Source organism: Sardina pilchardus, chromosome 9 (genome assembly GCF_963854185.1).
Source record: "Sardina pilchardus chromosome 9, fSarPil1.1, whole genome shotgun sequence".
NCBI lineage: Eukaryota > Metazoa > Chordata > Actinopteri > Clupeiformes > Clupeidae > Sardina > Sardina pilchardus.
The window spans coordinates 24,713,538-24,740,570 of NC_085002.1; the positions used below are offsets into that span (position 1 = coordinate 24,713,538).

The window sequence follows — 27,033 nt, forward strand, 5'->3', positions numbered from 1 at the left end:
CCGCGTGTCTCGTCATGAGAATGAACTCGCTTTGACGGGTGTGCATAGATCTTCATATGATTGGCGAGTAGCGCACTGTCGGCCCGCCCCTATTGGCCAGACTAATTCTTCCAGTTATCTTCACTCAGAGAACACAGCACATCACTACACATCACTACACAAACTGACATTTCCAAATGTGTAACTAGTTTTAAATGTTATCATTAAATGTTGATTAAATTACGATTTCTTACCGCCAAAGATTCTAAACCTCGAGCGTGCGCAAATCAAAAATGTTACAATCATACCCGGTCTCCGTTCCTCCGAGCCCTCGGGAAAGTTAGTGAAGGAGCTGTGGTTTGTAGAGAATTGCCTCTTGACTTTATATTCCTTCTTTACAGCGATGGATTCGTTGCACAATAAACATGAAATTCTCGTACTTGTTGCAGAGGGTAAAATGAACGATTCTCGTTGTCAGTTAGACGTTTCTTTAGACAGAGCCATCTTCACTCCACTCGTGGGAATGTTATTGTTTGTGATTTGCGCAGGCTCGAAGTTTAGAATCTTTGGCGGTAAGAAATCGTGAAATAGATAAACAGAGGCAGAGCTGGCATTACTTTTTCTTTAAATTCAATGCTAAGTATATTTGAGAGATTGGCGCTGTAGGCTACTGTGTGTGTTTGAAACACTTATGAGCCTAATTATCTTGAAGTAGGCTAGTTAAATCAACACTGCAATTTTTCCCACTGATGCATGATACGGCAGCTATCAGACATCAGGTATGAAATACTATGGTTAGCCTGGGTGTTTTCAAATAGGCCTACTTGTATAGTTTGTGTGGCAGCCTATCACCTGTCTGAGAAGATTTTTTTTATGGATATGGATAATAGGCTATGTTCTTAGTTTATATGCCAGTGTATAAAATTCAATTGAATTGAACTGAATTTTACTCTGATTTTATCAAATATTGTTGGATACAATTATTTTGCGGCGTCTTATTTTATGCGGCCCCTGAAAACCCAGTGATTTTTCCATTCGGCCCTCTTGGTACTGAAGTTGAATAGCCCTGATCTAGGGAATTACTCTTTCCACCTTGGAATTGTAACTTAATATGGTTCGATATATTTGACAGCCCCAACGTTTAATTTTTGGCAAGTCAGTCAGGCAACAGCAGTTGTCCTTTACACCAGAGTTTCTGTCATGAGTGTTGGATCTCAGCACAAGTCACACTGCTCCCTAAGTATGCTGACAACAAAACGCTCTTCCTCATTTGACACTCTTAGGGCGCATTACCCTGCACCGGACCTGGGTTCGTTTGGGCCGATGGTTCGGTTGTCTTTTATAATGTGAACGCAACCGTACCGAACTCGGGTGCGGATATGATGGTACATTGATTATGATTTAGATGTAGCGTAAATAGGTATAGTAGTACTGTTGTTGTTATGAAGATTAGGCCTACATTTGTGGTTCACTTGTTATATGCCATGAATGTGTGTAAATGTAGGCTACTAAATGTACTAAATATAAAGATATTACTGCTAGTGCTTAAAATACAGAAACTAGAGATACAAAGCACTGTGCGTGTTAGGTTTAGGCATAGGCTATCAGGTTTTGCTGTCCACATGAATGTAAATGAACAATAACCCAAACTATTCAAAATTTCATTCAAAGTAACATCACCAATATATTTTACAGTTCCTATCAGGTATCTTGTGAGTCTTACATGCAAAACCCCTGTTGACCTCAGCAAATGTATAACGCAAATGACACAAACCAAAATAGAATTATGTGTCATCAACCTTCATTATGCAGGTTGGAGCAGAAGATAAAAGTAAATATATTTAAATTGAGCAAGCACAACATATTTAAATCATACAGGACCCCACTTGCCAGGCTTCAGTTGTGTCCCACTGCGGTACCAAGATGTGTAAATAAGCTCTGATGGTTTTTGTCCTCATAAATGGTCTCTCTGAGAAGCATACAGGGGCAAATCCTATGCAAATACACTGGCAGCCAAGGCCCCAAGCCAATGAGGCAAGGCAGTGTAGGCTGACATAATTGTCCCTTGTCACACACTGCTGTTACCTGCACAGAGCAGCACACGATACTAAAACTAGCACAGCTCCTAGGAAGCTCTTAACATTCAAAAAGGACACTCATAAAAAAACAAATGACATTGGGCTACAACACAACCCAACACAACACAACCCACAGTATATAAGAAAATGCAACAAAAACGCTGAACAGAAAACGACACAGCACAACACACAGCACCATGCAAAGACATACAATTCTATGACGTGATGCAAATGTATAACTTAATACATTTTGCTTTCATGTTTTTCCAGCCCTTTGCCTCTCATTTTCTCCCAAAGACACTACTGAGGTCAACATGCTGTAGCCTAACATATACCGCAATGCAAAGGTGAGGGTGTGGCAGAGGAAACCTGATTTCCATGTCCTCAGAATTGATCTTGTGTCTCAGTACCTTGGCTGATTTGCCTACAACACTGCACAGAAACATCCTGGTAGATCATGCAGGTATCTCTGCGTCCACTGCTGAAAACATCACTGGTTCATTTCACTGGGGAATCCTCGAGAGCTCACATCTGCCATCGATATCCACACCTGTGTCCCCTCCCTGCATGCAGGTTAGTTAATGCCGATTCTGTGGGAAATTTCTAATAAATAGCCAATTTCTAATAGCTAGAGTTTATGCCATTTAATCAAACGATTGAGAGAAAATGTGCTGTATTCCAACATTCAATGGCACAGCTTTGTTTAAGACTGTTCTCATGAAGCATATTGATAGTGTAGTTTGTATTTATTTTGTTTTATCACGTGAGAGCAGAACAGGCAGTTATTGTTGTGCTGTGCTGTTATCTCACCCGATAGCCATTTCCTCTCTATTACTTCTAGGATGCCGGGGCAGAATGCCGTGCTGTTGCTTTGCTGTTTGTGTTCACTGGGCAGAGGTAAGGAAATATACCATGAAAATGCTATAGACCGTTTCAAGAATTTAATTATCAGTATCATAGTTGTTCTCACAAGGTCTCCATTTTAACATTCCATATGTTATCTTAATGCAGCAGAAGTAGGTTGGGAACAAAATAGAATGTTCAAGTATGTTGTTGTTGTTGTTGTTTTCCTTGTTGAAAGGGTCTATACATAAGTACTGGTAAACATGTACCGTATACAGTACAGTATTAAGTAAATACGTTGGATGCTCCAATTTAACATCACATATTCATCATGCAGATAATATGCTATGTTCAAAAATACATCCAATAAACAACTGTGACCTGATCTGATGAAATGTGTCACAAGTCGCACATTCTAATTTTGAGATACAGGTCGTAGCATTACTACAGAAACCATTGAACATATTGATTTTTCTGTTTTAATGTTATATGAAAGAAGAGGCACTCAAAATGAACTTTCCGAAGTTTCAAGACAAGAATGTGAAGTCACAAACATGTTTATACCTGTACCTGCCTGTAACCTGTAACTTGTGATTTTCTCAGTTTTTTAGACAATTCAAGATATGACTTTGACCACGATATCATTTTTTAAAGTTCCCAGTGTCCTCTGTCCATTGATACCAAAATCTCAATTATAAATGTTTGGTCACTGCATGCGACTCATTTTATCAGATCTGGTCATGGTATATCTAAGATGTAGTGATAATGTATTTCCCTTTTTTACACATTTTGTCCATATGGGGTCAGCTAACTGGCTACAGAACATCAGCACAGATCTCTTCAGATCTCAAGGAGACATACTGCTCGGAGGACTCTTTCCTATCAACGAGCTCACCAGCAATCTGAGCCAACGGGAGGAGCCTGATGACATACAGTGTAACAGGTAAGATGCCATCTCAACATCTCAAGTCATGCGTCCAACTTGCCTTCAAGGCTATAATGTTTCACTTTCTTTCCATGAAGATCAGATCATCGTACTTGTCTTCCTATTGTCATGGCTATTTATGAATCTGTATCTAATAATAAAGAATAATACATTTTATTTATATTGCGCTTTACATCAAATCAATGATCTCAAAGTGCTATCTCTTCTTTAGTATCATACGAAACACTACAAGCCATTTATATAATTGATGAATGCTTAATGATACGCTTCAGTTAAAGATGACATGTAATAGTAAAGTTATAAATGTATACCACAGTATAAATGATCATAAATGTACTCAAAACTTAAGTGTAAATCGTTGTGTGTGTTTATCAGGATCAACAGCCTTGGCCTAGCTCTGTCCCTGGTGATGAAGTTCTCGGTGGACACCATAAACGCCGACTCCAGCGTCCTCCCGGGGGTGAGCCTGGGCTTCGAGACCTACGACACGTGCCAGCAGCCGGCCGTGATCATGAAGCCGACCCTGCTCTTCCTCAGCGAGGGCTCCACGGAGGAGGTGGCCGTCCAGTGCAACTACACCGACTACGCCACGCGGGCCGTGGCCGTCATCGGCCCACTGACCTCGGAAATGTCATCGGTTGTCGGCAAGTTGCTCGGGTTCTTCCTCATGCCACAGGTTGGTTGAAGATAACGTCTTAGCTGTTAAACAGTAACCCGGTGACACTGTGCAGGTGTGCATGCAAAGCACGCACAGGTTGTACATTTTGTTGTACTTTTACAATGACAATAAAGGCTATTACTACACACAGACTCTATGCTCAAACAAACACACACACACACACACACACACACACACACACACACACACACACACACACACACACACACACACACACACACACACACACACACAGCATGTGTGTAGTTTTAAGGTTAGCGCTAGACATTATCAGCATATTTGTCTGTGTACCTAAAAAAAAAATAGATTGAATGGAAAAAAATGTACAGTATGAATTGCAAGTGAAAACACGTGTGAAACTTCAGTGCCAACGTTTTATCATTCTACCGTCATTTCCTTCACTCTGATCAGATCAGCTACGGCTCCACGAGCGACAAGTTCAGCGACAAGCAGCTGTACCCCTCCTTCATGCGCACCGTGCCCACGGACAAGTGGCAGGTGGCGGCCATGGTGGAGCTGCTGAAGAGGTTTCAGTGGAACTGGGTGGCGGTGGTGGCCAGCGAGGACGAGTACGGACGGCAGGGCCAGCGGCAGTTCTCCGCCCTGGCGTCGAAGGAGGGCATCTGCGTGGCCTACGAGGGGCTCATTCCCATCTACAGCGACCCCGTCCACACCATCAGGGACATCCTGCAGAGCGTGACGGAGACCAAGGTCGGGGTGGTGGTGCTCTTCTCTCTTGCTCAGCCCGCTGCCATGTTCTTTCAAGAGGTCAGTCAGTCTTCGGGGGCTGCAGGGAGTAGGGCATGATGGCAAAAAAAAAATCTAATTCCGTTGTGGTGCAGAAAATCCTTTGAAAAATGCCAAGTCAAGTGTGCTCATTCAGTGTGGAAACAGGAAACAACTACTAGCCTAGGAATCTGAATGGGTCAGTTCATGAGCATATATCCAAGAAAGGTTAATTAAACAGTTTAAACTCTTCAGTTAAACTGCCACTAATTTATTATCAACAAATCAGAATGCAGAGTCTGTTATTTAGGGTGCCATGTTCTCTGTGTGTAATTCTGTAATTGGCGATGATTTGGCATTCCTGTTTGACCGTTCTGCACACATGCAGGTGATCCTCCAGAACATGACGTCAGTGTGGGTGGGCAGCACTGCCTGGGCACTGCACAACGACGTCGCCACGCTGCCCGGCATCAACACGGTGGGCACCATCCTGGCCTTCGCCGACATGAGCCACCCGCTGGGCCAGCTGAAGCCCTACTTCCAGGCTCTCTTCTCCCAGATCCAACGCCAGCCCTCCCCGAATGGCAGCTTGGACATCCCCTCCATGGACAACCCGTGCCCTGCCTGCTGGCACCTGTCCCCGGACAACATGAGCCTGATAGAGGACTCGCTGCTGCAGAGGAACGCCTTCAGCGTCTACGCGGCCGTCTACAGCGTCGCTCACGCTCTGCACAGCCTGCTGGGCTGCAACGCCACCACGTGTCCACAGCAGTCCCGCTACGACATCTACCCATGGCAGGTATGTTCTCTAAAGATGGTGAATTTTGTTTTATACTCACCTGTGTTTTTTTTACAGCGCTAAAGTAAACTCTTCACTATATTATCAGTCATGGTAAGGTTACAAAGCAAATAGACTTTGCACGCCATAGCGCGATGTGTGTTGCATGTTACAATAGTGTCCACAGTAAGCACTGAACACTAACGGTCAAATATGGACCAAAGCTACATTTGACAAATTTGGCACACTAAGTCTCTTTAGGTATCCTTTAAATAAATGTGACTTTTTAAAGGGGGGGGGGGGGGGGGGCTATAGTGTATTTACATTATCATTCACTAGGATTCATTATTTTTTCTGGTACAGGGATTGGTGAGCTATAACACAGTGTAATCACATTGTTCTTCCCAGAAAAAATAAAATAAAAACAAGATTCCTGTTGTAAAACTGTTTATTACAGTTCAACTTGTTATTATTTATCTGCTCAACACTTTTAATCAAAATTTATTTTATCATAATCTTACCCCCTTCAGTTGCTGGAGGTGTTGAAGAATGTGTCCTTCGACATAAATGGAACTCACTTTGAGTTTGATGACGATGGGAACCCCAGCATGGGCTATGACTTGTTGGTGTGGACCTGGGAGACATCTCAAGTAGAGTTTAGAGAGATTGGAAGTTTCATTAGGAACCTGTCCATCAACAGCACACTCATTGACTGGCACACAAACTCCGATGAGGTAAGAACATGGTATACAGTTAGCCTGGAAAATCCAGACCCTAGTATTCTTTCAGATTATAGTGTAAATCCGGCGAAAATTGAAAAATGTTTTTCTGAATGAACATACATCAACTAAGCCGTGGAAGAAGTGTTTTTCATCTTACCCTTTTCAGATGTGTCAGATTGATGGCAGACAGAGGAGGAGAGAAAGAGAGACTGAAAATCAGAGAAAAACCAGTATAGTATTTGAAAGTAAATCTCTGAAAGAGTCTTTCTGTCACAGGTCCCTGAGTCTACCTGCTCTGCGGAATGTCAGACTGGAGAGGTCCGACGAGTGAAAGGCTTCCACTCCTGCTGCTATGACTGCATCCCATGCGAAGCGGGAACATTCCAGAACCTTACCGGTGTGTCTGTCTGCTTAAGTTAAAAGGAACTGTGTTGGACAAATGGCGTTTACATACGGAAGTGCCACGCTTTCTTCTTCAATCAGTCAGGTTACTTATTCACAGTCTACCTGCCGAAGTTGCAGCTCGCAACCCACCACCTCCCCTTATGCCTCCCGTCTTCCATAGTTAAAGAATCATGGGGTACATGGCGGAATCCTGCCTGACTCCTGCCTGCACAGTAGAGTCCGGCACAATTCCGCTAAGCACTTCAAGACCCTGGCCAGAGCCTTCGCCAAACATGCACTTATGCTTAATTATGCTTTTATGCTTTTATGTTTTTATGCAAATTTCGGAATGTGAACTAATGAATTAGGGGCTATTTGGCTTATGTTTTCCTGGGGTGCATTTGTCAAAAGGTTGTTGAACAACTACCCTTGTTAAATGAGAGAATGACTGCAGTCAGGAGATCACAGATATATCTTTATCCTCAGACCTTTGAATAAACTTCAATGCATCATTCTTCACAGATGACATTCAGTGCACCCAGTGTCCCAAGGGTAAGTGGTCTACCGACCGCAGCGATTCCTGCGTGTACCCCACCTACACGTACCTCACCTGGGACAGCTACGAGAGCCTGGGCCTGATCCTGGCGGGGGTCGTGGTGCTGGTGTGTGAGGTCGCTGTCGGGGTGCTCTTCCTGCGCCACCGTGGCACTCCCGTGGTGGACGCCGCCGGAGGGGCACTCTGCGGCCTGTCCCTGCTCTGCCTGATCGGATGCTCCGCCAGCCTTGTGCTCTTCCTGGGCACGCCAGGGGATCTGGTGTGCCGCCTGCAGTTGCCACTCAATGCCATTTTCCCGACCGTGACGCTGTCCACCATTTTAGCCATCTCTCTACAGGTGAGAGGGAAAGCAAAAGCATTCACCCTAAGCACCTTATGTTTTATTAGAGGTCCAAGCATTACGCAGTAACTCAGTCCATTTTGAGAGTTGAATAAAAGTCAAATAAAAAAGGATCCACTGGAACATAGGAGTGATGTTTAACTGTTTCTGCCTCTTCGAAAGCAACCATACCATCGGATATTTAATTCCTCCTCTACCCTTTATTGCAATTTTGTTGTAAAACTATTATTTGGTGCATCATTCTGTAATGCAGTTTAGTGTGCAAGCAACTCACTGGAGGCATTTTCATTTTCATTTCCTCAAGCTATTCTGTACCAAAACACTAAAGCATCATGAGCACCACGTCTCACTCTCTCTTCCCCAGATTTTGTGCGTCACTGAGTTCCCCGAGAAGATCTCTGCCCACCTGCACACGCTCCGCGGTCCGGGCAGCTGGCTGGTGGTGCTGGCGTGCAGCGGCGTCCAGGCGGGGCTCTGCGGCTGGTTCGTCCAGGAGGCCCCGTCCCTGACGCGCTTCCGCTCCGACCTGGAGGTCAACTTCGTGACGCGCTTCCTCAGCTGCCCCGTGACGCCGCTGATCAGCTTCGGCATCGCGCTGGGTTTCCCCGGCGTGCTGGCTCTCGTCTCCTTCATGTGCACCTTCATGGCCCTGAAGCCGGCCGGCCAGTACAACATGGCGCGCGACATCACCATCTCCACGCTGGCCTACTGCGTGGTGTGGGTGATCTTCGTGCCCATCTACACGGGCCTGGACGCCAAGAACAAGTCCATCGCTCACGTCTCGGTCACCTTGACCAGCCACATGGGTCTGGTGGCGGCCTACTTCTTTCCCAAGTGCCACCTGCTGCTGAAAAGGCCCGAGCTGAACACGGCAGATCACTTCCGGGCCTATCTGGAGGGGGCCATCACACCCCCCCAGGAGCAACCGGCTCAATGATCCAGGAGACGACAAATGCTGACATATCATACTGAACTGTCCTTGAAGAGAATTCATAAAACTTCACGTTTAGTTGATAAGAATGAACGGTTGTCAATTTAAAGGCATAAACTTTTTATATCTCACTTTCGGCTATGGGACACTGACTGAATCTTCGCCCTGCTATCTTAATTCAATGATCAAGATCCAACCACACACTGTGGTCTTCTAATGAACGTCTGTTAATAAATGCTAGGTCAATGAGTTGCCCAGTGCTCTCCATTCCTGTAATAGTTTTGGGTCTTTAAAGAGGGGTTTAAAGAAACATGCACGGTTGGCATGGTTTTATTTCAGTTAGCCTAACAGCTGGTTTGATTTGCATTGAGAGATGATCTTATGGAAAGTGCACCATGCCAATCTCTAGGTATGGTGAAGGGTGTGTGATGATGTGGGGCTATTTTAATTCCAAAGGCCAGGGGAACTTGATCAGGAGGCATAGGATCCTGGATCCATGAACTAATGTCTCTATGGGAATTTAACATACTGTAGGGGTGTACTCACTTGTGCCCCTTGTATTTTTAGGGAAAACATTTATTTATTTGCGATAAATTACAAAGAAAGCGGTGTCCTTAGGTTAGATTTTTCCTTATTTTTCTATTTAGTTTTTTTTTTTTTAAATAATAAAAATAATAAATAAATAAGGCATTAAGATCAATTTCCAAAAGTTCCAAAAGATTTTTTATTCCTCTTTTTAGTCAACTTTTGCATTGTATATTCACTTACGCTGAGCACGGTAGTTTACTATGGTTTATAAATTATAGTATTTAGTTCATTAAGCTATTGGTTGAATCGGCATTATTGGTTATTGCTATTCTCCTTCATGTACATGTAGTATTACCAATGTTTGAATTGTTTACTATTAAATGTAACTGTTGTGTTGGTGTTATTTGTGTGCCGCTTTGGATAAACGCACCTGCTAAATACCAGAGCCATGGCCATAACCATAGTTAGCTAACTGCTTCTAGCTTGCCAGCATCGTCAGTCAGAGCGGCTGTGCACAGTAGTGTATCAATTATTCGGCATGAATTAATAAAGTTGAAGTGGCTCTGCAATGTAGCTATATGTTTCCGTTTATTTGCAATACCATGTTCCCTACATGACATTATTATCCACACAACTTGTTGTACAGGCCATGGTTATCTCCAAGCTGGACTATTGTAAATTCACTGGCTTACCTGCTTGTGTAGTAAGATACAGTTACAACTGATACAGAATTCAATCAGCCAAAGAGGACACATGTAACTCCTCTCCTAGTTATTCTCCACTGGCTCTCTACAGTGGGCAGAATTACATTTAAAATCTCTCACTTTAGCCTAGGACATTGATTGGATTGGCTCCCTGCAATCTTACAGTAATTCAATGATCAAGATGTATATCCCCAACCGCCCACTACAGTCTTCTGATGAGCATCTGTTGTGTCACTATTTGACCAACGCTAGGTCAAATTATCTTTACCTCAGTGGTTCAACATGCACTTAGTTTATGAAGCGTTTATTATTCTTTTACATGTGTCTCCATGTCATACTGGAGTCTATCGATGGATTCTAAATGAAATCAGGTCCGTGGCTCTCCAAAAGAACCTCTAGGGCTGTATGAGGGCATGTTGCACTAGTAGTGATACTGATAACATGATGACATTTTCCAGATTACTGTATGTTAGCAGAGACACGAGCCTCCATTACAACCAGATTACAACATACATTCCTGTGGACACAAGAGATTTATTTTAACAGTTGCAACACTCTAGAATCATCTGAACATTCCAGACCAAGCCTGCAGTACATGCTGCAGTATCACCATAGAAATTCTAGAATCTGATTTTTTTTTTTCTGGAAAAGGTGACCATGGTTACGATGCTTAACTAGTTCACCTGTGTCATTTTTTGAACATGTAACATTTTAGATGTAAATAATTAACCAGCTAGCTAAGTAAGCTGACAGAAGTTGACCAGGGCTACTCTCCAGAGGAGCCCCTCAGGTAACATATAACTTAGAACTACACTGACACGATTTAATACAGTATGTAGTACTTCAAGTACTGTAAATGACATGCCAAGCAACATATAATTAAAATTGTATGGATAGGCCTAAATAAGCATGGGAAAGCCAAGCATATTTGCCATATCTAATATGCTACACTGAAAATGTACAGGAAATGTATGCAACAAAATTGGTCTATTTTCATACAACCTTTCAGGGGCAGGAGAAAGATGGAAGATGGTGGGTTTCAGGAGCTTCAACGCTGGATTGAGGACCAAATCATGGTCCAAGAAGCAAGGCCTGAAGTTATGGGCAGCAACACTTGCAGATCATCAAGGGATCCCGCACGACTGCAGCCGAGAAGTCCGAGGAAAGTTGCTTGGGTTGATGACTACAGCGACTCTGATGACAGTGCCACCGATGCCTTCCCAACTGCTGATAGGAGAAAGAAAACACAGCCTCTGACAGATGACCAGAAGGGAATCTCCAACTATGTTAAGGAAGAGGTAATGAGAGGGGAAATAACACAGACACAATGTAAAATTACACTTGAAGAACACAAAAAAATGACACAGACAGAATCAGATAACAATGTTGATACAGGGACACACCACTGATCTATAAAGAATAACTATTCTTTATAGATCAGTGGGACACACACTGGTACATAGAGTAGAGAGACAGGTTTAGTGCATAAATGTCACTACCGGAAAGACCATCTCAAGCAGAATATCACTCAAGAGCCAAGTTCAGTGAGAGAGGCTGTGCTCTTGTACACACAATAATTGCAGCCTGATGGGACTGTTGAAGGACTCAATGGTGTTGCGTTCATGTCAGGCTAAGAGCCACCATTGCCTTTTGGACTTGGAGTGTTGTTTGTCTGTGTGAGGCATTTGTTCATTTGTTTGTTTCCTGTCTAAATGTCTGCGGGTATGCTGGTGAATCATGCCACTCCATCCAGCATTTTCCTTTAGTTTATTGTAAATTATTTGTAATATGTCTGTTTATGTCGATGTCTGCATGCAGCGCTTTAGGTGTGCCATTTGTGCATAGAAAAACGCGCTTCATAAATAAAGTGACTTGACTTGACTTGACTTGTCTACATCACATGCTAAACTGAACATTGACCCTACTCCATTTACTCCATTTTCTCACTCAACGTTTGACATGACATTTTTAATTCTATTCACTGGTTTGGAATTACCGTAATGTTATGATCATGTTGGAGTGATTACTAACGATTAACAGTATGAATGGGAATGTCCTGGGGTATTCTGCAGTGCCTAGTCCAAAGAGAAATTAATGAGTAGTTTGACCATACCTTATCAAGTGAATAACATGGCTTTTTCAAATCTTACAGATGGTTTCTGGGAGATTGAGGCAACAGAAGAGGGTGTCGGAGAGATGGCAAGACTATGAGACACAGTGTCCTACAGAGGAAAGAGGTCAAGGAGTGATAAGACAGAAGGGTAGAGAGAAGCAATCAGACACAAGAAGACACAAACATGATGTAGAGGACACCACAGAGATAGAGCATCTACTGGGGTCCCAGCGTGAGGAAGAGGGAGGAACGCGTCAGTTCAAAGAGACGACTAGCAGCAGCTTGAAGGACACTGAGAAACTGTCACCTGAAGAACCCGATCAGTCCGGAACACAAGAGAAGAGAAAGGTGAAGCAATGGAGAAAGCAGGGGGGAAACAGTCCGTGGCAGAAGGAGTTGACACAAATAAAAGACCTGGAGAGAGATGAGAGAGACAGAGAGAGACTAAGCGAAGTGGAGAAAGAGGAACACCAGAGGGAAAAACGTTTCAAACGTCTGGAAAAGCAGGTGATCCAAAGAATGAGACAGAGGGAAATGGAGCAACACAAGGAGATGAGGAAACAGAAAAAGAGGCAGAGACACATTGAGTCAAAAAGAGACATGAAAACGTCTGGTGAGACAGAACGCCAAAGTCAGAGTCTGACCCAATGGCAGGAAAAGGCAACGTGGTTAGACAACCAGCAGGAGGAGACAGAGAGACAGCTCAGGGGACGTGTGAAAGAAATCAATGCTGAGGGCAATAGCAGGCAAAGACCTGAGGCAGAGCTATACAAGGTGAGGAGGCAACGAGAAGAGACTGATGGAGATGAGGGAACTAAAGTATCAGATCTGAGAGAAGAGAGATTGAGAGAAAAGAACCCAAATTGGGTACGAAAGCAGGGACGCAGGGAGGAGAGAGATACCTGTGGATTGGAAGAGATGAGAAAGATGCTGAATGAGTCAGAGCAAGAAGAGGACGGATGTAGCGAAGTGGAGGACGACACAGAAGGTCGTCAACAAGAGGTGGAGAGCGAAACAGACTCTATGGACAGTCTACAAAAGTACAGAAAGCTGAGGCTGCTAAGAGAGAAACGTAGTCTGATGGAGTTTGACGAAGAGGTGGAAATCAAGAGTCAACAGGAGGCCAAAAAACAAAATCTCCCCGAAGAAAGTGAAACAGACTCACACAGCCAGGAGGGAGAACACACAGCCAGTCAGGCAGACAATGAGACAGACAGCGAGACAGACAGTCAGACAGACAGGCAACAACAAGTGGACTGGGACAAACTTGAGAATGACATCCTCTCACTGACAGACCCAGAGAAGAGAAGCGAGTGCAGTGTGAGCTCTGGGGAGGATGAAGTCCGTTTGGAGAGCAGCTCTCCGGCTCCTGATAGAGATAAGAGTGTGAGGAGAAGAGTTATTGGGTGGGTCAATGACAAAATGAAAGAGCGATATCGAAGAAAGATAGTCAGAACAATGCACAGGGAACAGCATGAGGGCCAAGAAACATATGTCTCAGGCAAGATACAAAATTTCAACCTACATAATTCAGTTATTTAAAGTAATGTATGTTAGTATCCAGATATTCCAGGGTAACTGTGAGCTGTGTACCCGTATTTAGTGTTATAAATATGTATAGTACACAAATATTATATAATATATTTTTGTTTTATTAAAGCCATATCTGTAAATAATGAATAAATATGATCTTTTTTTCAGTGCTTGCTCTGGGAGGGGCGCCGCTGGGGCTGGGCAGGACCTGCACGCGGGCTGAGCGAGAGCAGGAGAAACGCGTCCAGCTCCTCCGGGCGGAGGCCAGACGGCAGGACATGGAGTCCAAGTGGCTCCAGTGGGAAGCGGAGCGGAGGAGAAAGAAGGAGGAGAGAAAGGCCAGAGAGAGGGAGGAGAAGCTCCGCGCCCAGCTGGCCTGGATCCTGCAGCAGAACAGGATAGCCGACAGGAACCTGGACCGCCACAACGGCCAACAGACGTACACCTGCGCCAGCACACCGCTGAAGGAACAGCTGATTGGTTGGGATGGGAGGACAGAGTGAAATACATGTACGCCTCATCTATACTCCCTATGAAAAGCTTGTTGTGTTGAGCTTAAAAGTTTGATTATCAGTCCGGTCACGTTTCTAAGAGGCATGATTGCACCATCTTTCAACTAATAAATGTTTAATTGACAAAGGATGCCTTGATTTCACAAAATGACATTATTAAAGTGTTTTTGTAGAGAGTAAAAATAGTTTACCAGACTAAGCAGAGACATGAGGCCTGGATGTCTGTACCCATACTTACTCTTCTGAGCTTATTGATGAAATGATGGTCATCACTAGTCTATATCCACAATTCAGCATACATAAAGGCAGAGAGGGTTAAAGTGATCAAGGATCTTTGATAGAGGATGAGTTCACCCTAGTCCTTTTGCAATTCACTATAATCTATAACAGTCACAATAATGCCATATGTAACCAAACATTGAAAGCAGTGAAATTAAAGAATGATGAAAACATAAAGGCACACAATTTAGATGCAGCCTGACATAGCCATACTCAATTCTTTTCAGAATTTGAGTCTGACCATGCATGATTAAGATGTGATTATGAGGAGTCTTTCAACAGGGGATGAATAGAGGGGGGGAATGCCTTTGCACTCAATTGGATAGACCTAATGTCCAAACAATTTGATTGGTGTAAACTCGCCAAACTGCAGTTCGGGCATACTGCTCAAAAAAACACTGGTTCATAGTATAGCATCAAGTCAGTCACACTTGTGGGATATTGATCTGGCCAGTTATGTAACAGAGGTGGTTGTGAATCAGGTTGACCTGCTTTGATGTCAACAAAATTAGGTGTACTAGAGGGCCAACTGTGGACCCCCAAAACAGAAATGGCTTTACAGGTGATGGAAACTGGTCATTTTTCCATCTTCATCCTTCATCCAACTGATTTTTCACTATTTTGCATTTGGATAGGGTCAGTGTTACAACATAAGCCAGTATCTGGAGCCTACAGAGGTTGCACAGGGTAGTGAAACAAGCCTTTGCTTTGACATTGAGTTGAAAACCTTGAGGGCTGGCGCCCCCTATAGCTTAATGCTCCTTATCCAACTTGGTTACGGTTGCTACCAACAGATTCACTGTTGCTGAAGGCCAGCATATTTCCACGCGTCTTTCACAAGGTGAGGAAGGAAGTTTAATAATAATGCTGATAATTTAAATTAAAATAAACTTATCTCACAATTGTCACTCGTCAATAGTCTGCAAGCTGGTCTAATGATGTAGATTTGTGTTTCTTGTTGTAAACCTACCCCAAAGTAGGCCTATGCTAGGCCTACACTTTTCAGTACTTTTTTTTGTCACGGATTCTTGTAGGATCTTCGGGGAAAAAATGCCGCGAGGAAGGTCGGCCACAAGTATCATCTCTGACAGCAGCGATATGGATATTGACGGAATTGGTAGGCTAAAATGGAGAATATCTGTCACATGACAACAGTTTAATTTACAAATGTCCAACAATTTGGTGCGTCTTTGCCCGCCATTGCGCATGCTAGTTTGCTTACATGTGTTGTATTGTGTGTGGTGCCTCAGCTGACACGGAGATGGTCAAACTTCAGAGACAGTTCCGAATAATGGAAGGAGACCGGCAGGCTTACAGCATCCAGTCACAGGAGCTCATACGCAAGCGGCGGTATGTGTGTTTCTTGGGTAGCCGCTACTATGTCCTACAGCTGACTAAAATTCCCTGATGGCGCCTACAGGCTACGTTCAAAATGTCAGCTTTATCAGTTTGAGAAGCACTCTTGTGAGAAGCAAATCTGTATAATGCACGATTGTGCCTGTATTGATGCGTTTAGAACAGGCCAGCATTATACATTTTAGGCTATTCTGTATAAAAACACAGTCTGATGCTTGCACTTTGGATATTTTGGTATTTCCAGACAAAGCTAGGGGAATGTGCGCAAAATCCTGATATTTGCATGCAACGTGTCAATAAAAGTTTGTGATTCCAACCTCAGTGATGCAATTAGATTTATGCATATGCAGAGGTGTGTGTCTGTCAATACATGTTATGTTTTCATGACAGTTTGTGAGAGTGCAGGTTGTTTTGTGTAATTTGTCGTGTGTAGGCTGGAGATTGAGCGTTTGCGTAAGGAGCAGGATGAACTGCAGATGAGCCTGCGCGCGTCGGAGAGCGCGTCGCGGCGTCAGCAGGACAGCGGGGATACGGTGCAGCTGCGCTCTCTCCTGACACAGAAGGACGAGATCGAGGAACAGATGGACGCAGAGAGGCAGAACCAAGCAGAGCTGCAGCAAGAGGTCTCCTCAAACACACACGCACGCACACACACACATACACACATACACACACACACACACACACACACACACACACACACACACACACACACACAAACACAAAATCATGAACATCTGCACACACATACAGTATGTTCATGCATATGCTCATTGCTCAAACATGAATTAAGCTTATTCAAAATCATATGGAGGTCTTATGCTGACAGTTTGTCAACTTGTAATGTTAGAAGTCCATGCTTGACTTGTAAGCTGATGTTCTTTTTCTGTTACGGGATACCCCGTGGACCAAGATCTCGGAGATTCGGAGGAAACTGGAAGAGACGAAGCGAGGAGAGGTGAGCGTCGCTCAGAGTGTCATGGACCAGACACACCACACACAGAAGGCCACCCGCACGCTGGAGAACAAACTGGATCGGGTGAGAAAAGTGCCACAAAACACTACCGAGCATACACTGGACATATAGTGCACGTCAAGTCAGGGAAATTACAGTTTTTTCCAGTTGCTTACACACAATTTTTCAAACCGAGTTATTTTTAACAAAATTTAAGCACAGGTATCCAAACGCCACACTCAGTTTGCATAATTCCTAGATTCTTTGCAAAATGAAACACTTCAGTCAAAACAAACACACTTCAGTCAAAACATACACACTTCAGTCAAAACATATACACATATTTGTAAAAATGCTATTAGTTGTCATTTAACAAACACAGTCCTCAATGATCAGACACTATTGCAGCCAGTTTCACACTGCAGTGATAAATGCAAAACGCATTTGTAAAAAGAAAAATTAGGAAATAGCATGTGCTAGATCTTTGCCCAGACATTGTTATGTAAGGGATCATTTAGATGTCCAAAAAATAGTGACAAACCCACAACATTCTTCATGATTAGTTCGACATATGGGGAAAGTGTACATAAATAGGTCTATAAACTTGCACTTGCACTGTACAACACTGAAGACTGCTTAGACTGAATATTTCAAGTATTTCTTTCAATACTTACAGTATTTCTAACCATAATCAGTTACAGTAATCAACCAACAATAAAATCAATTGAACAAATAAAATCTGTAGACAAACAAAAACTACTGCATAAAGTACATACACTTTGACTCTGAAGAGCAACTACTGCAAAATGAACAAGACTGTATAGCACACCTGAGTGCTGCGTTTTCAATTTTGCACATGTGTGCTTACACACCTGGTGGATGTGATTATCCAATTCGTTCATTAGTGTAGTCATTGGCAATCTGGGGCTTTGTAATGACAAGGAAGTAACCTCACAATCCTTATCTGTGTCTAAGGTGTGGAAATGTGTGTAGAGTTTTACAAATCACTGTGTGTAATGTTTTGCAAAAAGGGTGAAGCAGACATTGTGTGTAATGTTGTGCAAATCTGTGGAGGTGTTTTGCTCCTTGGAGTAAAATTTAGCTAATTGTGTGAAAAAAAATATTTTAGTGTGTAAACAATCGTAAAAAACTGTAACAACCTTCTTGACTTGACATCATGATGATATCTAAAAACATGACATGACAATGAAAATGACATGAATAAGATTGGATTTTTTACTTGTGTGTCACCTGTGTATGCTGTAAAGGTAAAAACATGACATGACAATGACAATGTCATGAATAAAATTGGATTTTTACTTTTCTGTCACCTGTGTATGCTGTAAAGGCAAGGCGTTGCGTAACACACTTGACTGGAATGTGTCATTTGTTGTTGAATCTGCTGTTTAACAATCAGCTAACTTTAATGTAAAATATCCTGCCTCGCGATCATGCTCATGAAAAGGCAGACTGACCGATTGAGTAGTGTTGTAAAATATACACGCTAAAGCTGTAGGGGAAGCTCTGCAGAGAAACCTGCAGTTCCTCTATACCTCTATAGCTACCTGACTGCCTACACCACATTTCCCGTAGTGTACTGATAGAACCATGTTCATGTAGAAAAATGCATCAGGCCTTCTGTCCCAATCTCTCTGGGTCTTGTCTCCTTGTCAGGCCCTAACTCGCTTCAGCGAGCAGCTGACCCGGAACAGCCATCTGAGAGAGGACCTGGAGACACTGCGCGTGGAACGCTTGCGCTTCCAGCAGCTTCTTCGCAGACTGGAGAAGGTCAGAGTTCATGGCTCATCCAATCTGTGTTTATGATGAGAAATGCACATCACTGTCCATACCGTCACAGCCTACAGAGGCAGGGGTTTGCGTTGTGTTTATTGTTATTTCTTTTACTTTTGAAGGAGTTACTGGAGACTCGCAAGGAAGTTGGAGACGTCATCAGCATGTCCACTGCTGCTTATGACGCCAGGTGAAGATGTAACTTAGAATTGCAGTGATCCTTTACGTTTGTGTTAGATAACTTCTCTCTTATATTCTCCACAACCAAATATGTTAAAGTTCATGTTGACTGGTATTTAGGAGACACTCACAACGGCGGGTTCTGGAATCAAACTCAGGCTAATCAATTTGTCTGGTGTTGATGTTACCACTGCTCTGTACTACGATCAAAGCTAATCTAGGCTCGGCAGTTATGAGATCATTGTATCAGGAGAATGTGTTTGTCTGTGTGTGTGTGTGTGTGTGTGTGTGTGTGTGTGTGTATGTCTGTGTGTCGTCTGCTGCTGCTGCTGCTGCTGCTGCTGCTTCAGGGTGGAGGCCCAGACGAAGATGACGATGCTGAGAGAGAAAGCGGTGAAGGACCTGGCGCAGTACAGTGCTGAGATGAAGGAGCTGGAGAGGGTCATCGCGCACGAGCGGCGACTCAAGGAGTTCATGAGCACCAAGTGCAACGAGAGGAGCACCCAAGATGAGGGCCAGGACATCGCCAGCAAGCAAGGTGTGTCTGTGTGTGTGTGTGTGTGTGTGTGTGTGTGTGTGTGTGTGTGTGTGTGTGTGTGTGTTACGGGTGGAACACAAATGTTTGCGAGACAAAGTTAAGAGAGTAAATGTGAAGAGTTTGGTTCCAAAACGCTATGTTTCCATTTTTAAAAACATCATTTTAAAAAAAAATCATGTAATTTATTTGTGTTTTTCAGGTAATATCAATAAAATTGCAATAGTGTTGTTCTGTTGAGTGTCTGAGTTTCAGCTTTGAGCCCTAAATCTTTATGATAAAAAGCAGTGATGGTGTTGTTGCAGTTGTGGTAGTATTGATAGCGGTGCTGGTGATGGTGATGGTGATGTCTTCCTGACAGAGATGAAAGACCAGAGAAGGATGGAGTCAGGAGAGGACCATGTGGAGACTCTTGAGGAGGTCTTCCGCAAGATCCAGACTGTGACTGGAGAGAATGATTTGGACCTGCTGGTGACAAAGTTCATTCAGGGTCAGTGCATTTACTGTAATGTAGAAATCTATTCCTCATTCTTACAGTAGTATGGAATCCTCCCATTCTTCAGTGTCAAGTGATCATGCCCTGAGAAAGTCATGTAGTTTTTAAATGTGTTTGTGAAAGGGCTACGTGTATGTAATTCCTGTACCTGATCTCTTAAGTATTCCTCAAGCAAACAGTTATCGAAATGAGAGTATTATAGTGTATATATATATATATATAGTATTTACTCAATAAATCAACTTCATTACAGTAAATTTGCTGTTATGGCACAGAATTATGGTAGACTACTTTCTTTGAATATGAACAGAAACTTGGGAGAACAGCTCTTTGTCTCCTCCATTGTCATTTAAATGTTTAGTTTAAAGAACCATTCCAAAAAACAGTTTCCATGCCACTTAGACTATATGAAAGCAGCATGTATGCATGTTCTGTGAGTGTTCATACAATAGAAATTGGCACTGTTTTACTTTATTATCCTCTAGGGGGCACCATACTCCCACTTTTGGCAGAGCTGTATACTGGCTCTGACTTTTGAGTCTACATAGCGCCACCATCTATGTTGTCAGAGTGCAGTGCATTTACAGTAAACATATGCAATAGATTGCCCAGGGCTGAGGGAAGCCTGTATCTAACATATGTGGTAATGAGTATATTGGCAAAGTATTTGATAGAAGAAATGCAACAGTATGTCACAACAGAGAGGCTTATGTTTCTTTCTCTTTTTTTTATTGGAATTGAGTCATGGCAGAAGGCCCCTGTTTGATATGTCAGACATTGTTGTCATTCAGGGACATGCCATGAGCGATCCATGACAGCACTGTCATGGTGAATGCATTGACAACATGAGCTCTGAAGTGTTGTGTAATTAAATGTTCATCTGCATTTAGTGGAGGACCGGAACTTTGCTCTCTTCAACTATGTGAATGAGCAGAACAATCAGGCGGAGACGCTCAGGGACGAAATTAACCAGGTCAGACAATTAATGAAATGAAATGTACACTGTCTCGCCTACTTGAATGTGAAGTGCATAGTATGCATGACTGATGTATAAGTGGAAAAAAAGAATATTCTGCCTTTTGAACTATATGCATGTAATGGAGGTGTGTGTGTGTGTGTGTGTGTGTGTGTGTGTGTGTGTGTTTGTGTGCGTGTGCGTGTGCGTGTGTGTGTGTGTGTGTGTGTGTGTGTGTGTGTGTGTGTGTGCGTGCGTGCGTGCGTGTGTGTGTGTTCTTGTGTGTGTGTGCATGCGTGTGTGTGTCAGACCAAAGAGGAGCTGGAGCAGTTCCATCTGGTGGCGCAGCAGCAGGAGGAGGCGCACCGTGCCATGCTGAGGGAGGTGGAGGAGCAGCAGGGAGACGCGCAGGCGCAGGCCCAGGAGCACGAGGCTCAGGCCAACGCTGTCAGCAAGATCCTGGACCAGATCAAGACGGGTAGAGCACAACAGCGTGGCTCCTCCAGGCCAATTTGGGCACAGACCTTTCCAGATCCACTAATGAGCCTCGCTGAGCATATGATTACCAGTTTGACCTTACGAAGTGTGTGTGTGTGTGTGTGTGTGTGTGTGTGTGTGTGTGTGTGTGTGTGAATGTGTGTGTGAATGTGTATATGCATGCACAGGCCTGTGTGTGAGTATGTATGTATGTGTGTGCGCACAGATGTGTGCTTGGTGTGTGTGTGTGTATGTATGTGTGTGTGTGTGTGTGTGTGAATGTGTATTCATGCACAGGCCTGTGTGTGAGCATGTATGTACTTTATGTGTATGCGCACAGATGTGTGCTTGGTGTGCTTGTGTGTGTGTGTGTGTGTGTGTGTGTGTGTGTGTGTGTGTGTGTGTGTGTGTGTGTGTGTGTTTTTGTGCGTGTGCGTGTGCGTGTGCGCGTGCGTGTGTTTGTGTGTGTGTGTGTGTGTGTGTGTGCGTGTGCGTGTGCGTGTGCGTGTGTTTGTGTGTGTGAATGTGTATTCATGCACAGGCCTGTGTGTGAGCATGTATGTACTTTATGTGTATGCGCACAGATGTGTGCTTGGTGTGCTTGTGTGTGTGTATGTGTGTGTGTGTGTGTGTGTGTGTGTTTTTGTGTATACTCACATGTCTTGACAATTGAAGGCCAAAATGGGTTCTTTTCAAAAAGAGCAGTTGAGATGCAACAAACGATAACTGAGTACATTTGTACCTGAATGCGCTGGCATTTAAGGCAGTGTGAGCACACAAACTAAATTAGATTGTTTACTTCATTCATGGCAGGAGTGAACAATTTGTTCCAGAAGATTGACTGTGACAGCGCCGTCCTCGAGGACCTCCTCGGCTCCTCGTCTGGCATCAGGGACAACAACATCATGACATACCTGGGCCAGGTGGAGCAGAGAGCCAATGAGCTGCTCACTGTGCAAGCCTATGTCAACTCTAAGGTACGTGTGTCTATGCAAGCCTATGTCAATTCTAAGGTATGTGTCCAATTCAAACCTATGTCAACTCTAAGGCACGTGTGTCTATGCAAGCCTATGTCAACTCTAAGGTCTGTGTGTCTATATGCAAGCAAAGTGAATGGCCAGTCTGTGTCTCTGTGCGAGCCTCAGACCTCAGACAGTTTCATCTGTCTTCTGAGATGAGCATTATCATTCGACAAATGGTGCAGGACATGACTGATGCCAGTCCCACTCATTCTTTCTTGCAGGATTTGGACCAAGATTATGACCCGAAGGAGGTGGCTCAGGTGTTATTGGGTCAGAACCCAGATCTGCAGAAGCAGAGTATCTCCATCCAGGCCCCGGTAACCGGGTAAGTTGTGGTGCTGTATTTTGAGTGTGTCAGTGTGTGCTGAGGAATGACTGTGTGTATGTCTTTCAGGAGGGACTCGGTGTGGCTTGTGTATGTTGTATAATGTGTGTGTGTGTGTGTGTGTATAAATTTGTGATACTTCTCAGGGATGATTATGATGCAGAGGAGTCTCCACTCACAGATGAGGAGGAGCGCCCTTTGACACAGGAAGAACTCCGTCAGCGCATCCTGAGAGGGGTGAGTGTGATGCAATAAAAGTCCCACACTTTCCCACATACTCATCTTCCCAAACGAGAAAAAGTTTTCTGCTGGTCGTCTGTTGTTGCCATGGCTGTTTCTCAGCTCTCTTCAATGGTCTGACTCTCATAGGTGCTACGCAGGGAGAGTGGGCATCACAGCGGAGGGGGAAGGGACGCGAAGGCCTCCCGGATCGGCGCAGTTCCCAGCAGCCGCCTCCGGGTCGTCGCAGAGATCTGAGCATGCAAGGTTTTTTTTTGTTGTTTGCTTTGAGTTTGTCTCAAACGATTATGAAAACTCACAGGCAGTCTTAGGAGGTCGTTCTCTGCAGCCCTACTTGGACACTGGAGGAAAGGGTTATCATTTGAATTAGCATTTGAACCAAAGATCATAGAGCGCTACGCTCTCGAATCTTTGATTTGAACACACCTCAGGGTTCTAGATTGGACCTGGCACTGACTAGGAATTTCTTCTTTTCCTCAACATTCACAGAGAACACTGTGGTCACGGTTTGCTGTGCTTCACACTGGCAAAATTCACATGAATTTGCTTTTGGGGAAAGGTATATGATAAATATTTCAACATAGATTTAACTTGGAATTATCTTAGAATTGTACACTGACATTAAATAGTTAATTTACAGTGACTTCCATAATTATTGGCACCCATGGTAAAAAAATGTGCAAGCACAGCAATCATTCTCTGGTGAATAATCTCACTCTCACGCTGCAATGAGAAAAATCCATCCTTGAAGTGAGAAAATATAGCCTGAAGAGCCAGACCCACATCAAGATGTAGGGTCTGGGAACTCACCGTAGTCAGGGCTCAATCGGAGGGGTGGGATAAACAGTTGTCTTTCAAATTCCCTCTCCGCAATAGGATATTGCTAAATGAATCATCTTCTTGTTTTCAAATAGCAGGATGCGTTACCGTCGCAACTTCTGGTCGCATGTCAGTCACCATTATGTTAAGCCCGCCCACGACTTTATACACGCTGTGATTGGCCTGCTTGATTTTCCAGTTCTCAGCTCCTTAGCTCTATGGATCGTGCCTAGACTGCCCCGCCAGCCAAATTACATAAGATGCCGCTAGGGGCGTCTACATTTCTAGGCTAGAGAAAATACCTTATCAAGAAATAATTGTGTTTAACAAAACCACATGTCGCAGTTATTGACACTTTTTATCCAAAGTGAGAAGGGGATGGTCTGCACACTCTGTAATGATTTGATGATACTTTATTTGTTTATTACAAAAGGCAACGTTTCGGTCGATAGATCTTCATCTGGCCTGATTCAAATCAAATAAGCTAGTTTGTGCTTGGAGCCAAAAGTTCTGGCAGGGAACAGAGGAGATAGATGTACAGGTTTCCAGCCTGAGCTGCCAGGTGAAATCAAAATTCGCCAGCAGGTCAGGCAGGGTTCACCCAGCCTAATGTAGTTCATGATGTGAAGTGTAGTGGCACCAGGTCCCCCAGGGCTTGTGGAGCAAAAACATCCCCACAACATAGGGAGCCCTTCACCCTACTAATCAGTCGGCATCACTATAGACATCCTTTAATTTACTGTACACCAAACCCTGCTGGAGTGTTGGCAAAACAAAATGCTCTGGTCAAAGTCCCCCACAACAGGTGGTAACATTTGGGGTTAAATGACGTGCCCTCCAAATTATCTGTTACCATGGAGGTCACGTCTGATGTTTTGAAGACTCTTTACCCCCGAGATTAACTCACCCAGAATGACCTTGGAGGATTTTTTTTGTTCATCTCTCACCATCCTGCTCATTATGCATGGGGGCTAAATAAACTTGGTTCTGCGTACAAGCAGGTTTGTTGTTTCAGTTGATTGGAACAATTTGATTATAGAGTTAAATGCATATATGGGCATATGGTGAGTAGCGTTTTTAAAGCCATTCTGATTTGTGGAGGTCAACCCACTTTTCCCTTATTTGGACTGGGTTTTCTACTGTATTTTCCTTGTTAATGACTGACTAAGGGCATTTGGTTTATGGCCAGCGTCATCTAATATTGACTCGTGGATGGAAATATTAGTGTTAAATTTACCTCAATTTAAGGTTGGATTTTTCTCATTTGTCAGTCTAAGATGAGACCATTTCACTCAAATACTTTCTTAAAACCCTTTTTGTATGCGTCTTTGCCAGGGGAGCCCATAATTGTGAAAGATACTGTAGTTATTAGGTCACAATAACTTTGCTAAAATCTTCGATTTTTAGCCTCAATCTTAGCCTCGGTTGGAAGTTGAGTGACAGGGGCTGTTCTTCCATCTTAATAAATGTTGAATCAAAATGTCCTGATGGTGGTGACTTTTCTACAGTTTGTCCTGGCTGACATTGTCTTGTTTTACATACTTCAATTTAAAGAATTGTATTTTTTTGCTATGTTGTGATTCTCAAACCGATCATGAATTGCCTAGGTCCATCACCTTTAGTTTTCTCTTTTTTCACAGCTATCTTTGAACTTAATGTAATCGAAAAAATGTAGTTGTTGGAATGAGGAACATCAGCTGTTGTATCATATTAAGTAAAGTAAAGATTAAGCCAATCATTAAACACAGAGTTCTTTGTTCACTAAGCAGGCATCTGGTCTTTTGATGTGCTGTTTTTGCCATCTGGCATGCGTGTGTGTTCACCACCAGCAGTGAGCATCCACAATATGGTGAAATATCACCGCAATTCTGTCTTTCACCTGAGGAGGGCAGCATGATCCAGTTATATTAACTGTTCACACCAACTTGAGCGTGGAAATGTTGGAGAGGGCACAGTACATCTAAATGTGGAAAATTAGATCTGTCATACTTTGAAGTATTTCCAATATAATCTAATATGTAATGTAATCTTCAATGCCCTTTAAACATTTCTTTTCACTGTGGAAACAAATTCCATGTACAACTGAAGCTAGCATGCATAGCAAGACTGACTTCCATCGCGTTGTACAGAGAGGTGATGTGCTACAGCTGAAATGAACTGTTGTGATAAGTAAAGTGGGATTTGCTTGATTCATAGGGTAGTCATTCTTTTCAGCCAGCACAGGGCCAACCACAACACTGGCGGCGAATCATTTTCCTTAACAAATCAGTGGTTGTTTTAAGACTATAAAAAAAAGTATTGGTTGGATATGGCATCCAAGGCAAGACCCTCTTGTACTTGAGCTTCAGTAGACAAAGGGTTATAATTATCATGCTCTCTATTCTAAGCATGAACCCTCGTGGGACGCATGCTGTAAGAAGAGCATGAATCAGGAAGTTGTACAGTGTTTCTTTCATTTTCTCTCTCTCACACCTCTTCTCTCTTTTTTTCTCTTTCTCTCTCTCACTATCTCTCTCTTACTGTCCGTGTGGGAACAAAACATGTCAGAATACTAGTAACAGTTTAAATAGGGAAATGAAACTTCATTGATGACTCTCTGCAGAGAAAAAAAGGCTGTTTCTAAAAACAGATTATGACCAAATGGGAGGAGTTTAAAAACCGAGAGAGAGAGAGAGCGCTCTTTGAAATTTGACCCGCGCATAACCCCCACCACTTACAGCTAAAGGTTCCTGTGCGCACGGCCTTTTGCGTCACCATGGAAACCCTGGCTTTAATCACAACACAGCTTCATTTCCTCATCCTGACAACAGAGCCACATCGCCCAGTGTGGTTCTCCAGTCTAGCCAATTGCACCCCACACACACCCTCCCTCTCACTGCATATCTGTCTCTTGCGCTCTCTCTCTCTCTCTCTGTCCAGCGTCTCATTCGGTGTGTCTTTCTACACTGTTCCTCCCTTCCTTTCTGACTCTATCCATCTATCCATGCACTCCCTCCCTCTCTCTGTCTTTCTTCACACACTCCCTCCTCTCAGCCTGTTTCTCAAACCCTCAGTCGGTCCCTCCCCTCACACTCAATGCCTTTCTCTATCTGTCTCTCTTTCCCTCTCTCTCTCTCTCTCTCTCTCTCTCTCTTTGTCCCTCTCTTCTGTCTGTACCTTCCTACCTCCCACTCTGTCACTCTCTAAATGTCTTTCTCTCTCCCTCCTGCCATATCCTCTGCCTGTTTCTTTTTCTTCGTTTTTCATGAGCT

General features: G+C 43.5%; 3 protein-coding genes across 4 annotated transcripts in view; all 3 read left to right on the forward strand.

The window, feature by feature from the left end:
* Nucleotides 1-10,022, forward strand: part of LOC134091735 (taste receptor type 1 member 3) — a 13,220-nt gene extending 3,198 nt beyond the window's left edge. Inside the window, exons 4-14 of one of the 2 annotated variants that reach the window (XM_062544365.1) lie at nt 2,328-2,404; nt 2,498-2,630; nt 2,899-2,954; nt 3,708-3,843; nt 4,222-4,522; nt 4,937-5,293; nt 5,640-6,050; nt 6,560-6,763; nt 7,028-7,148; nt 7,658-8,028; nt 8,396-10,022. In XM_062544365.1, the coding sequence (XP_062400349.1) occupies nt 2,515-2,630; nt 2,899-2,954; nt 3,708-3,843; nt 4,222-4,522; nt 4,937-5,293; nt 5,640-6,050; nt 6,560-6,763; nt 7,028-7,148; nt 7,658-8,028; nt 8,396-8,968 (2,646 nt within the window). In that variant the 5' untranslated portion in view covers nt 2,328-2,404; nt 2,498-2,514 and the 3' untranslated portion in view covers nt 8,969-10,022. Of the gene's footprint in view, nt 1-2,327; nt 2,631-2,898; nt 2,955-3,707; nt 3,844-4,221; nt 4,523-4,936; nt 5,294-5,639; nt 6,051-6,559; nt 6,764-7,027; nt 7,149-7,657; nt 8,029-8,395 lie in introns of both variants that reach the window. The other variant, XM_062544364.1, reaches the window with a different exon arrangement.
* Nucleotides 10,023-10,897: 875 nt separating this feature from the next.
* LOC134092320 (golgin subfamily A member 6-like protein 25) lies at nt 10,898-14,479 on the forward strand. The gene is made up of 4 exons (XM_062545121.1): nt 10,898-10,984; nt 11,204-11,492; nt 12,347-13,808; nt 14,009-14,479. The coding sequence occupies exons 2-4, from the start codon at nt 11,217-11,219 to the stop codon at nt 14,341-14,343; spliced, it is 2,073 nt and encodes a 690-aa protein (XP_062401105.1). The 5' UTR covers nt 10,898-10,984; nt 11,204-11,216; the 3' UTR covers nt 14,344-14,479.
* A 1,190-nt stretch (nt 14,480-15,669) lies between these two features.
* Nucleotides 15,670-25,537, forward strand: odad1 (outer dynein arm docking complex subunit 1). Its single transcript, XM_062545068.1, has 14 exons — nt 15,670-15,748; nt 15,882-15,981; nt 16,421-16,610; nt 16,901-17,026; nt 18,617-18,730; nt 18,856-18,923; nt 19,264-19,451; nt 19,810-19,938; nt 20,835-20,917; nt 21,209-21,377; nt 22,190-22,353; nt 22,620-22,723; nt 22,870-22,960; nt 23,093-25,537. The coding sequence occupies exons 1-14, from the start codon at nt 15,682-15,684 to the stop codon at nt 23,198-23,200; spliced, it is 1,701 nt and encodes a 566-aa protein (XP_062401052.1). The 5' UTR covers nt 15,670-15,681; the 3' UTR covers nt 23,201-25,537.
* Nucleotides 25,538-27,033: the final 1,496 nt, after the last annotated feature.